At 46.6% G+C, this 12818-nt stretch overlaps 1 protein-coding gene and 1 long non-coding RNA gene across 3 annotated transcripts in view; one reads left to right on the top strand and one right to left on the bottom strand.

Moving 5' to 3' along the window:
* TMEM123 (transmembrane protein 123) overlaps positions 1–1368 on the bottom strand; it is a 33290-nt gene extending 31922 nt beyond the window's left edge. The window contains exon 1 of the mRNA XM_073338213.2: positions 1096–1368. Coding sequence (XP_073194314.1) covers positions 1096–1174 — 79 coding nt within the window. The 5' untranslated portion in view covers positions 1175–1368. The remainder of the gene's footprint in view (positions 1–1095) is intronic.
* LOC144930441 (uncharacterized) overlaps positions 628–12818 on the top strand; it is a 36730-nt gene continuing 24539 nt past the window's right edge. For both annotated transcript variants that reach the window (XR_013635631.1, XR_013635632.1), the window contains exon 1: positions 628–870. This is a non-coding gene — a long non-coding RNA (uncharacterized LOC144930441). The remainder of the gene's footprint in view (positions 871–12818) is intronic.

Consider the following 12818-nt stretch of genomic DNA (forward strand, 5'->3'; position numbering starts at 1 on the left):
AGAGCATAAGCTCAATTTATTTGAGCATAAGCTTTCGTGAGCTACAGCTCACTTCATCGGATGCATTCCGATGAAGTGAGCTGTAGTTCACGAAAGCTTATGCTCAAATAAATTGGTTAGTCTCTAAGGTGCCACAAGTACTCCTTTTCTTTTTGTACTTTAGCTAATCCATCTGAAGTGGCCATTGCCTGAGGGTAAAGGCAAACCTGGTCCATTCCCTCCCTCCCTAAGGGAGTAAAACTTCTATTTGGACATAGCTTAGCATGTCATCACTTACAGAGTGGATAAGATGTGCACAACTGAGCCAATAAATATGATACCATCACTCAGTAAATGCAGATCATAAATCTTTCTGCACACTGTAAAACTGTAATACTGATTGCAAAGTGTGATTTTGACATAAAGTAGCCATCTACGCCTTAGATTAGATCATCCTAGAATGGTGAAAAGCATCTTTTGCAAGTGTCTTTGAAAGGCACAACGCACTTCTACTATACCTGTATTTGATCCCTTATCTTAAAAAGCCCCAGTGTGCAAAACAAAGATGATGACTGCTCTAGTTAGAGACTAACAGCCCATTAGTATCCGTGTGGTATGAAAACATGCTTTTATAAGCCTGCATGACCAGAGGCTCCCGGGACTCTAATGAAAGCTGGATTTACATCTCTCCAGACTATCCCAGGCTTCGGAATTACAAGACCGTTTTAACTGGGACCTCAGTACAGCGATACCCGAACAGCGGCGAGGCAGCTGTGCCAGGACGAAGGGCTAGGTTTCTGAGCAACCGGTCCTTGGCATCTCTCGGACACAGTTTAGGAAGGCAGCAAGCCGGTCCCTGCTTTCAGAAAAGGTTGAGGAACACTGAGCTAGGTGAGCTAAGGCCACTTCCAATGTCCGGGCAGCCCCTCCAAGGGGCACTCGCCAGACCGCTAGGTCTCCCCGGTGATTTGCTCTGCCAGGGGCCCTTCACCCACGTGGGAGGGGAGCAGCCGTCGGGGCCCGGCAGGGGGCGGTTCGGGTCCCACTCGGGGCACGGCGGCGGCCCGCAGGGCAAAGCCCCTCCTGGGCGCACCGTTACCCACGGCTCTGACTTACCGAGCGCGGCGAGACAGGAGGCGGCGAGCAGCAGCGCCGCGGCGTGCAAAAGGCTGGCAGCCCCCGCGGAGCGTCTCATGGTCCTGGGAGGGAAAGGGGGGAGGGGGTCTGCCCCGTGCCTAGCCCTAGGCAGCCCCCAGGGCAGGAGGCGAGGGCCGAGCGCTGCTGCTGCTGCCTGACGCTGACCGGCTGCGCCCGCCTCAGCTCCGCGCCTCTCTGCGAGCAGCCGGGCGGGGAGCGGGGCCCCGCGGCAGGCAGCTCACGTGGTGGAGCTGGCGGGAGCGGAGGGGCGCGGCCCGGCGGGGCGGGGCGGGGCGGGGCAGGCTGAAGCGGCGGCAGGGGGCGGAGGAAGCGGTTCCCGCCCCGCTGCGGGGAGCCGGGCCCAGGCCTGTGGACTAGGGACCGAGCCTGGGAGAGAGGCCGCCGGTGGCCTTCCCACGTGCGGCGCGTCCCCTTGGGGCTGGGGGCTGCGTTCCCGCTCTGCTCCCCCCCCCCGATGTGCCCCAGCCGCGTTGGGGACGTGGCCACAGGCAGGTGGGCACGGGGCCGGGGGTGCAGAATTCATTCCCTCGGGGCAGGATTCAGGGTGAATGCAGCCCCTCTCCTTGGAAACTTCCTCTCCGCTCTGCCTGGCGGGAGCCAGCCTTCCCTCCCTCCACCACCGTCCCGCCCGACCAGCCCCGCTGGAGGCTTGTCAGTCCCCTCCACACCTCGGAAAGAAAAGGAGGACTTGTGGCACCTTAGGGACGAACCGATTTATTAGAGCATGAGCTTCCGTGAGCTACAGCTTATGCTCAAATAAATTGGTTAGTCTCTAAGGTGCCACACGTACTCCTTTTCTTTTTGCGAATACAGACTAACAGGGCTGCTACTCTGAAACCACCACACCTCAGTCCTTGATTTCCACCCCCATGAAGTCAGCCAACCCTGGAAGGCAGCTGGCCAGCGAGGATCAGCTGAGTGCTGCCTGCTACTCGGCCTTTGCGGGTGTGTCTACACAGCGTTCTGGAGCCAGCCTCCCAGTCAGGGTGCCAGGTCTCTCAAAATAGCTGTGTTACAGCTAGTACTTTTGGTGTGGGCTGGGCTCCAGCTCTGAAGTCTCTGTCCGCTGGGTTTCAGAGCCACATCTCCAGCCCAAGCCACAACTTCAAAGCGCTGGCTGTGTACAGCTCTTTGTAGAGCACTAGGCCTGATTCCTGCTAGCCGAAGTCTGTTGATGAGGCTGAGAGGGTGGCTGCAAACTGCTGTGTAGCCCAGTAGGTCTAAAACTTTTTTTTACTTTTTTTCACATTGCAAGCCTCTGAGTGCGACCCCCCCCCCCCCCGCCCCATTAGGTTAAACACCATTATAAATGCTGGAGGCAAGCAGGGGTTGGGGTGGAGGTTGATAACTCGCCTCTCCCCCCCCCCCAGGGGTCCCAACCTGGTGAGAACCCCTGGTGTAGATATACCCTGTCTGCCTGCTCCATTCAGGTTCTCTCTCAGTATGGGAACTTGATCCCACAGGTCCTTCTGTCCAGTCTGAAGGCAATATTTCTTGTGGGATAGCACTGATCAGGCCTTTTAATGCACTGCAAGGGCTCAGCATATAATTGCATCTACAATGTTAGCAGTATTTCCAAACCCAAGCATTACAAAAATCACAGGTCAGGCCTCAAAAAAATCATTAGTTTGGCTTAAAAATTATGAGATTTTAAAGAAATAATTTAATCTTGGACTCTTTAATTTTTAAATTTTTAGCCTTTCAGGTGACCTCAGGTCATATTTTCAAGCTTTTCTCTGCAATCATGAGGGCTAGAAACTTACTTTTTAAAGGCAAAAACTGAGTCACACATAATCATGAATCCAAGAGCTAGGGCTTTGAGCAACAACAACAAAAACTGAAAAAGTTGGCCACACTGGTTGGTAATCACATGGAACCTTGTCCTGAGAAATTCTCAGCATCTACAACTGAAGACAGTGGAAGTTGATGACACTCAGCCTTTTGCTCATTGCTTAGCATCTCGCATGCCGGCCTTGGGAGTTTATGGATATAGAATGTAGATTGAGAGCAACAGATCAGCAAGTGTATGAGTACATTTCAAAATGCTAGCTACTCCCTGCCTCAGTGTGCACCACAAACATCAGGAATGTTGGGAAATAAAACTATTTTAAGTTGTATTTCCCAATGATTATATTCCTACAATTTGACTCTCCAGGCATGTATTACTACACATTTTTATGGCTTGCGTCTAGGATGGGTCCCTTCCTTTGAGTAAGCTTTATGTGTGTTACATCATTTCTTTAAAAGAACAAACAAACTCTCTGGGTACTTTGTATGCATGCATGTATGTGTGTGTCTGATCCACCTGGGTGGAGCTCTCTTGATTCCTTCTATCTGTGTAGAGTACCACTGAAACAAATATAGACACACAGATCTACGTGTGTGGATCATTTTTCAGGATTAGGGCCCAGATCCATAAAGGTATTTAGGCTTCTAACATCCACTGAATTTTCTTTCTGGGCCTAAGACCCTAAGTCTTGGTGTCTGCCATCTCGGCCTGAGTTGGGTTTCCTCCATTGCAAGTATACTAAGAAAGACATCGCATTTTCCCCCCTACTTCTACCATTTTCTCCTGTTTTTTGTTTTGTTGCTGAAACTTTGAATTCTCTCTTTTCTTTTTTAAATATTGTTTTGAGTTTGAGAATGCCGCCTGCCATTCTCTTTTGTTCTACTCTTCCTTCACCTGGCCTGACTGCCATTGCATTGAGTCAGCTCTTCCTAGTCTTGCCTGTTTACATGAGATGTTGCATTAAATGATGCAATACAGGAGGCAGTTTGTGTTGGCCTACATGAGATAGTGTTATATGAATGAATTTTTTAAAATGTGTCACAGATTAAGAAAATAGTTAAAGGAGCCAGTGCCATGTTAGAAAAGATTTATCTGCAAATTGTGTTTTCCCATGAGTGCTGATTGATTTTAGGAAAGCCAGTGTTTATGAAAGATATGGGGAAATATATTACAGAGTATTTTTCTTTTCTCTACTACTACTACTAACAGCAGCAAAGCGATCTTGGAAAGTTCTAGGCCAGTAGTCACCAACCAGTAGATCGCGATTGACTGGTTGATCGCAGAGCCTCTGCCAGTCAATAGCAGTCTCCGGCTGCTAAAAGTCCAGTGTGGCAGCAGGGCTAAGGCAGGCTCCCGGCCTGCCCTGGCCCCACTCTGCTCCTGAATTGGCTGGCACATCCCTCCGTGGGGAGGAGGGGGTCTCCGTGTGCTGCTCCCGCCTGTAGGCACTGCCTCTGTAGCTCCCATTGACCTGTAGGGAGGGGCAGCGCCCAGAGCCACGTGCCCCCCTTTCCCCAGGGGCTGCAGGGACATGCCAGCAGCTTCTGGGAGTGGTGCGGGGCTGGGGCAGGCAGGGAACTTGCCTTAGCCCTGCTGTGCCGCTGCCCAAGGTAAGTGCCGCCCAGTGGGAGCCTGCACCCCTTCCATACCACAACCCCCTGCCCCAGCCCTCAGCCCCCTCCTGGAGCCTACACCCCAACCCCTCTTGCACACCCCAACCCTCTGTCCCATCCTAGAGACTCCTCGTGCATCCAAACTCCCTCCCAGAGCTTGCACCCCTCACTACCTCCTACACCCCAACTCCCTGTCCCTGGCTCAGCCCAGAGTCGTCCCCCCCACTCTGAACCCCTTGGCCTCAGCCCAGAGTCCACACCCCCTCCTGCACACCAACCCCCTGCCTCAGGGAAGGGAAGGGGTAGATCCTGGGTTGCACTTAAATTCAAAAAGTGATCTTGTGCTTAAAAAGGTTGGAGGCCACTTTCTAGGCCTTGATCCTACAATGAGCTGCACATGGGGGCAAGGGTCCTCCTGCCCAAGCTTAATACAGGATTGGGGCCATGTTATGTTTGAGTATGCTCTATGTAGTAGTGTTATAGAAGACTGGAGAAAATATTGGGTGGCTAAGAGGTGTGTGAAGGGGATATTGTCATATCATAGTGATATACAGAGAGACTAGCTAGGTTGTACATAAAAGGAACCTATGTTGTAGCTGTAAACATTTGAAGAGAATGCTGGAACAACTAGCGTGTGCATTTGTGTGTGTATGCATGTACCCATGGAAATGAGGGTGTAACTGAAAGTGTTAAGAGTTGTCAAGGTTCCTTCCCCACTCTGAACTAGGGTACAGATGTGGGGACCTGCATGAAAGACCCCCTAAGCTTATTTTGACCAGCTTAGGTTAAAAACTTCCCCAAGGTACAGACTTTGCCTTGTCCTTGAACCCTATGCTGCCACCACCAAGCGTGTTAAACAAAGAACAGGGAAAGAGCCCACTTGGAAACGTCTTTCCCCCCCTCTCCAAATATCCCCCCAAGCCCTACACCCCCTTTCCTGGGGAAGGCTTGATAAAAATCCTCACCAATTTGTACAGGTGAACACAGACCCAAACCCTTGGATCTTAAGAACAAGGAAAAAGCAATCAGGTTCTTAAAAGAAGAATTTTAATTAAAGAAAAGGTAAAAGAATCACCTCTGTAAAATCAGGATGGTAAATACCTTACAGAGTAATCAGATTCAAAACATAGAGAATCCCTCTAGGCAAAACCTTAAGTTACAAAAAGACACAAAACCAGGAATATACATTCCATTCAGCACAGCTATTTTACCAGCCATTAAACAAAAGAAAATCTCATGCATTTCTAGCTCGATTACTTACTAATTTAACAGAAGTTCTGAAGAGCATTCCTGACCTGGTCCCAGCAAAAGCCTCACACAGACAGACGGACCCTTTGTTCCCCCCCTCCAGCTTTGAAAGTAACTTGTCTCCTTATTGGTCATTTTGGTCAGGTGCCAGTGAGGTTATCCTAGCTTCTTAACCCTTTACAGGTGAAAGGGTTTTGTCTCTGGTCAGGAGGGATTTTATAGTTCTGTATACAGAAAGGTGGTTACCCTTCCCTTTATGTTTATGACAAGAGTGGATAAAGGCTGCTAAGGACAGAAGCAAACAAAACTGTATATAAGCAAATCTTATTGGAATCATTAAATAAGTAACCTTTTCTCAATAACAGTTTCAAGTGGGTCACTTAGGCCTCAGTAACAAAATGTAAGTTTGTTCTCCTCATCAATAGGGCAATATATTGTTGATCGAGAACAATAATTAGGTGCAAATATCCTCTTTCTTCATCCTTCTTAAGAATATTTTGAACCAGGATTGCAGTTTTCATACTTTGCACACCCTGTTTAAATTGGCATTGGTTCTTCAGACTATTGTAGTCTGTTGTTGTTGTTTCATGCCATTAAGCAATCAGAACAAAAGATGTGCAACGTGAAAGGATTGTGAAATTTCTCTGCGTACTTGAGAGCGTTGTACATCACTCGCTATTATACTATATGACTGAATTGTAGTCATTCTTCTGTCTTCTGTAGAGCTAAATATACTGTATAACAGGTTCTCAAACTTCATTACATTGTGACCCCCTTCTGACAATGAAAATTACTACACAACCCCAGGAGGGGGGGACCAAAGCCTGAACTCTCCTGCCCCGAGCTGGGGGTGGGAGGAAAGCTGAAGCCCAAGGGCTTCAGCCTAAGGTGGAAGGCCTGTAACCTGAGTCTCGCCACTCAGGGCTGAAGCCCTCAGGCTTTGACTCCATCCCTGGGCGGTGGGTCTTGGGCTTTGGCCCTGGGGCCCAGCAAGTCTTACGCCAGCCCTGACAACCCCATTAAAATGGGGTTGCAACCCACAGTTTGAGAATGGCTGCTTTATAAGAATAGCAGAGAAAAAAAATCTTTAGAAGTCCTTCCATGACTAATTTTGCAAGAGTATTTCTTCAGAGTTTTTTCATGATACCTATAAAGTTAAAGATGATGTTAACATTTTTGTGGAGGAAAAATATAAAAGTTAAGGAAAGCATGCCTTATTTTAAAGAGTGGAATGTGTGTAGGACTTTTATAGACTAGAAAGCATGAAAAAGTGTCATTCCTTGCTAGCAAACTCATGAATTAGAGGAGAATAATTTCTATTTATGTAGGTCATTGTATAGCTCCATTAAAGTGACAGCTGACTGCATCACAAATAATGAATATTTTGTCACAGCACCACTGTGCTGTGTTATCTCAGTTTTGAAGATGGGGAGTTGAAGCACAGAGAGATTAAGTAATTTATCCAAGATCATACAGACAGTTTGTGGCAGAGCTGGGAGCTGAATTCAGATTCCTGAGTCCCATGCCAGTGCTTTAACCACAAAACCATCCTATCTTCTTTTCACTCACTTTTGTTCTCTGTGACCAAGCCTCATCAAGAGCCTCTAGTAAATTAAAATGTTAAAATAAAATTACATTTTTGTTATGGGGTAGTTTGGCTATATAACATGTACCAAGTCAAAATAGTTTACAGTTTTATATTTCCAGCATTCTGTTATTTCTCTGATCTGCTCTGGTTCTTGTACAGCTTTCGTAATTGTACTGAGTACCTTCCAGAAATGCATCTCCCCTGTGTTTTTATTGATCAGCTGAGAAGACAGCAAAACAAAGCTCTTCTCTGTAATTTAGATAAAAATAGTACCTGAAACTACATTGGCTAGGCTAAAAATTAAAAACACTAATAATCTCTTAGTTTCTCAGTGTCACAAGGTGACTGGCCTTTTAAGAGGAGATGGACCCAGCCTCACCAGAGAGTAGTTAGCTGCCTCCCAGCTGAAGCTGTAGGGCCTGATGAAGAGCACCTGGCATATGTAAAACAAAAGCTCAGCTGAGGAGGACAGCTAGAATGGGGATGCATTACAAGGAGCAGGAGGTCTCTAACAGATGCCCCTGATGTAGGGGAGAGGACTAAGGTAGCCAACTTTCCAATCTGTGAAAACCGGACACTGAGCGAACCTCCCCTGCTCTACCTCTTCCCACCTAAGGCCCTGCCCTGCTTTGCCTCTTCCCTCGTGGCTCTGTCCCCCACTTCTCTTCCCGCCCCCATCGGTCGAAAACCAGACACCTGGAAACCCTAGGGAAGACCCAGGCTGGGGAGGGATTCCAGAGAGAGTATAAAACGACAGAAACTGAACAGCCCCCAAGAGGGGTTGTCAAGGTTCCTTCCCCACTCTGAACTCTAAGGTACAGATGTGGGGACCTGCATGAAAGACCCCCTAAGCTTATTCTGACCAGTTTAGGTTAAAAACTTCCCCAAGGTACAAACTTTGCCTTGTCCTTGAACCCTATGCTGCCACCACCAAGCGTGTTAAACAAAGAACAGGGAAAGAGCCCACTTGGAGACATCTTTCCCCAAAATATCCCCCCAAACCCTACACCCCCTTTCCTGGGGAAGGCTTGATAAAAATCCTCACCAATTTGTACAGGTGAACACAGACCCAAACCCTTGGATCTTAAGAACAAGGAAAAAGCAATCAGGTTCTTGAAAGAAGAATTTTAATTAAAAAAAAGGTAAAAGAATCACCTCTGTAAAATCAGGATGGTAAATACCTTACAGAGTAATCAGATTCAAAACATAGAGAATCCCTCTAGGCAAAACCTTAAGTTACAAAAAGACACAAAAACAGGAATATACATTTCATCCAGCACAGTTTATTTTACCAGCCATTAAACAGAAGGAAATCTAACGAATTTCTAGCTAGATTACTTACTAACTAACAGAAGTTCTGAGACTGCATTCCTGATCCGTTCCCGGCAAAAGCATCATGGCAAAGACGAACCCTTTGTTTCCCCCCACTCCAGAGTTGAAAGTATCTTGTCTCCTCATTGGTCATTTTGGTCAGGTGCCAGCGAGGTTATCTTAGCTTCTTAACCCTTTACAGGTGAAAGGGTTTTGCCTCTTGCCAGGAGGGATTTTATAGCACTGTATACAGAAAAGTGGTTACTCTTCCCTTTATTTTTATGACAGGGCTGGATTGCTTAGCTCAAGAGGAGCAGAAGATTTTATTTTTGGTTTGTTTGGACTTTAATCCCCTGGAAGGGTTGACTGTTATGTGACTTAGTACAGGGCTAAAGTCACCTCAGTAGCTGAGTGTGCTGAAAGATGTGTGGGATGGTGAAGACAAAGGAGAGGAACGGAGGAAAGGTGTCTGCAGGAGCATGTTTCAGCACAGGGGGGAAGGTTCAGAGACTGCACCCTGCTACCCTGGACTTAAAGGCCCTGATTCCAAAAAGCACTTCTAGTCAGGAAAGTGCTTGGGTCCCATTGAAGTCCTGAGGAGGGGCGCCTTGAGTGCATGCTTGACTTCTGTAGAATCGTGACTTAGGTGAGATCAGAATCTGGTCAAATTTTAACCCATATCATTAATGTGTTGTGTGTGTGCGCTCACACCCACACACGGAAATTGCTCTCTAATTCCACTGACAATAATAGGATTGAGATGCTTTTGTGATTTCTTCACTGCTTTGTGCAATGCTTTTACTTCTTCCACTTTCTCAGCAGTCTTAGCTTGTTTACATTTTTCCTTTAGTATTCTTCTTTCACAGACTTGACCAGCTTTCCTCTATTTGCTTACAATTTCCAGTTACTTCCTCCACTGCATTTTGTGTTGTGTCCTTGAATAGTTCCCATCCATTCTGTAGTGAGATTTCTTCACTGCAGAGTAATGGCCTGAAATACCCCCAAGTACTACTTTGTATGCCTCCCTCATAAGTTATCCTTTAATTTATCAAGATCAAATTTGGCTCCAGTTGCACCCATCATTTTCTCGGACTTTAACTTAATTGTAACCTTTCCCACCAGTAGTTTATGATCACTGCCACATCGGAGGTTAGTGCCAGTGGTGATTGTCTGTGCTTTTTACTGATAACAATGTGGTGTCAGGAGTAAGGCCCTCAGCTGCGCCATATTCTTGGCACCCTAACAAGCTAGCTAGGCAGCTTGATGGACCACCCTGCCTAATTGGCTGAAGAAGTTAGCAGGCTGGTTCTTAAACTCAGCAGCAGCAGTAGCTTGCTGGGTGCTCAGTGCCCATGGATTCTCTGCCTCCCTGTGCTCAGCTCTCACTAAGCCCTGCTTTTGCTCTGCTCCTCCACAGCTTCAGCCCAGATCCATCCTACACCCAGCCTTGCTCCTGCCTCAGAACCGGCCCACTCCTGTCTTCCATGCCCCTGATGATCTGGTTCAGACCCTCAGCTCTGATTCCTGACTCTGACTCTGTCTTGATTCTTGGCTCTGGCATTTGGATTCTGACTCTAGTTCTGGTCTTTGGACCTGCTTCTTGGTTTTGGCCCTGTCTCAATCCCTGGTTCTGGCATTTGGACTCTCACCACTAGGCATGACTCCCCACTCTGACCACGATGCCTGACTGCCTACAACCTGGTCTCCTGACATGTGGTCAGTCTGGTTTGTGGTTTAACCGTCTTCTGCTGAGTTCCATGTAACCTTGTGCATGTCTTTGTGAGGAAACCAAGTATCACCAATAATCAGTGCATGTTATAGCACAGTGGTTCTCAAACTGTGGGTCAGGACCCCTTTTTAATGGGGTCACCAGGGCTGGCGTTAGACTTGTTGGGGCCCTGGGGCTGAAGCCCAAGTCTGAGACCTGCGCAGGGCTCAGGCTTGGACTTCAGCCCTGGGCTCAGGTTACAGGCCCCTCCCATCCAGGCCTGAAGCCCTTGGGTTTCAACTTTGGCCCCTTTTGGCCCGGGGGAGCCAGGTCTTGGGTGGGCTGAAGCTTTGGCCCCCCTCCTGGGGTCGCATAGTAACTTTTGTTGTCAGAAGGGAGTCGTGGTGCAATGAAGTTTTTGAGAACCCCTGTTATAGCAAGTTCTTACCTTTCTCTATTATTGTTTGCTATCCTAATGCCATGTGGTCCAGCTCTGTTCATTTGCTTACCATATCTGCCACAAATCTTTGCATTCATATCTCCCGTTATTAGGATCATAGCTTGATCAGGAATCTCATCTACAATGCTATCTAGCTGTTGATAAATCTGTCCTTCTCTTCCTCTTCTCCTGCTTTTGTTTGTGTATGTAACAGCAGATCACAGTTTTGCATGGTTTATTGTAGGTAGTAGTAAACCTTGCTATGACAATCTGCTCAGACACCAGTTTCCAGCTGTTCGATGAAGTTGCTGTTCTCTTGCCCACTGCTGTAGCAACCTTATCTCTATGCTTCACTTGCCCACTTGAATGTCCAGAGTAAAGGACAGTGTAATTTCCAAGTGTCGACTTTCCTGTACCTAGGCAATGCATCTCCTGTGTGGCAGCAAGGGAAACTTGTGACAAGTATCAGAGGATAGCCATGTTAGTCTGTATCCACAAAAACAACAAGGAGTCCGGTGGCACCTTAAAGACTAACAGATTATTTCAGCATAGGCTTTCGTGGGTCTGAAGTGCATCTGAAGAAGTGGGGTTTTTACCCACAAAAGCTTATGCTCAAATAAATCTGTTAGTTTTTAAGGTGCCACCAGACTCCTTGTTGTTTTTAAGGGAAACTTGTAACTTCCTTAACTCCTCTGTTACTAGCTGAGCCTGGCCTGACGCAAATAGAGTTCTATCATTCCCGCTCGCAATATGTGTAATGTGTTTAGCCGTTATCTGAAATCTATGACCATTTCTATTTGCTAGTGGATCAGAATCCATATAAATCTGTTTGGTTCGCAGTACTGTTTCTATAACAAGTGAGTTTCAGATGTAATGTCTTGTTGGGCCAGTCTGCCCTGTCCAGGTCATGGGAATGCCATGCCATAGCCTACTGGCATGCTAGGAACAGGTATCAGCAGTTCCACCCTCTTCAGCTTGCCTTCCAAAAGCATTGCACAAAGCAGTGCATAAATCACAACGATTGGACAAGCAAAAGTTTTGGAAGGAAGGGGCTCAAAAACTAGAGGAGGCATGAAGAAAATAATATACAAAAAGGTTAAATTGCATGGAAACACAATCAGGCCAATGATGAATGCAGTAAAAAAGACTACCGGTGAACTGAGAACAAATGCCAAATAGATGCTGAGAGTATGGAAGGAGCATTTTGAAAAAGTGCTGAACCCTGTCACTGATCCAGATGCAAGCATTTTAGACATCCTAGAAAACAGAGCAACTTGCAAGGCAGTGTGGATATCAGCACTGAACTGTAATCAGAAGAAGAAATAGGAAGAGCAGTGAAGCAATTAGAAAATGAGAGCTGCAGGAATATACAATATAACTGCTGAGCTGCTAAAAGCTGGTGGGACGAGTGCTATCAGAGCATTAGAAAAAATATTCAAGAAGGTATGGGGGCAAGAAGAGATACTAGCTGAATGGTACAACTACTGCCTTTAGACAATCATGAAGAAAGGAGTTACTGATGATCCCCATTAATTATATTGATGTCAGTACTGGGAAAAATCATGATGAAAGCAGTTAACAGATTAAGGCCAATTTTAGAGGAAATAGGCAAGGAACAGCGTGGGTTTAGACCAGGCCAAAGTTGCATTAATCAGATATTCATGCTCAGATAGTTGATGGTGGGGGAAAATGAAAATGGGTTTTAAAGATGTTTGCAGTTTTCATTGACTTCACAAGCATTTGATTCAGTTTGGAGGGAAGCATTATGGAAAGTAGCAAAGTCATATGGAGTTCCAGATAACTGCAATTATAAAAGCTAAGTACTAAAAGTTATAAGAATTGGTGGAAAATTGAAGCAACTGGCTCAAGTCAAATGGTGTAAGATATTCTCTTCTCTACTTTGGAGAATTGGTGTAGTCAACTAGGACTTACAATTAATGCCAAGAAGATCAAGTGGTTGCATGTTGGAAAAGGAACAACAGATA

Source organism: Lepidochelys kempii, chromosome 1 (assembly GCF_965140285.1).
Source record: "Lepidochelys kempii isolate rLepKem1 chromosome 1, rLepKem1.hap1, whole genome shotgun sequence".
NCBI classification, from domain to species: Eukaryota; Metazoa; Chordata; order Testudines; family Cheloniidae; genus Lepidochelys; species Lepidochelys kempii.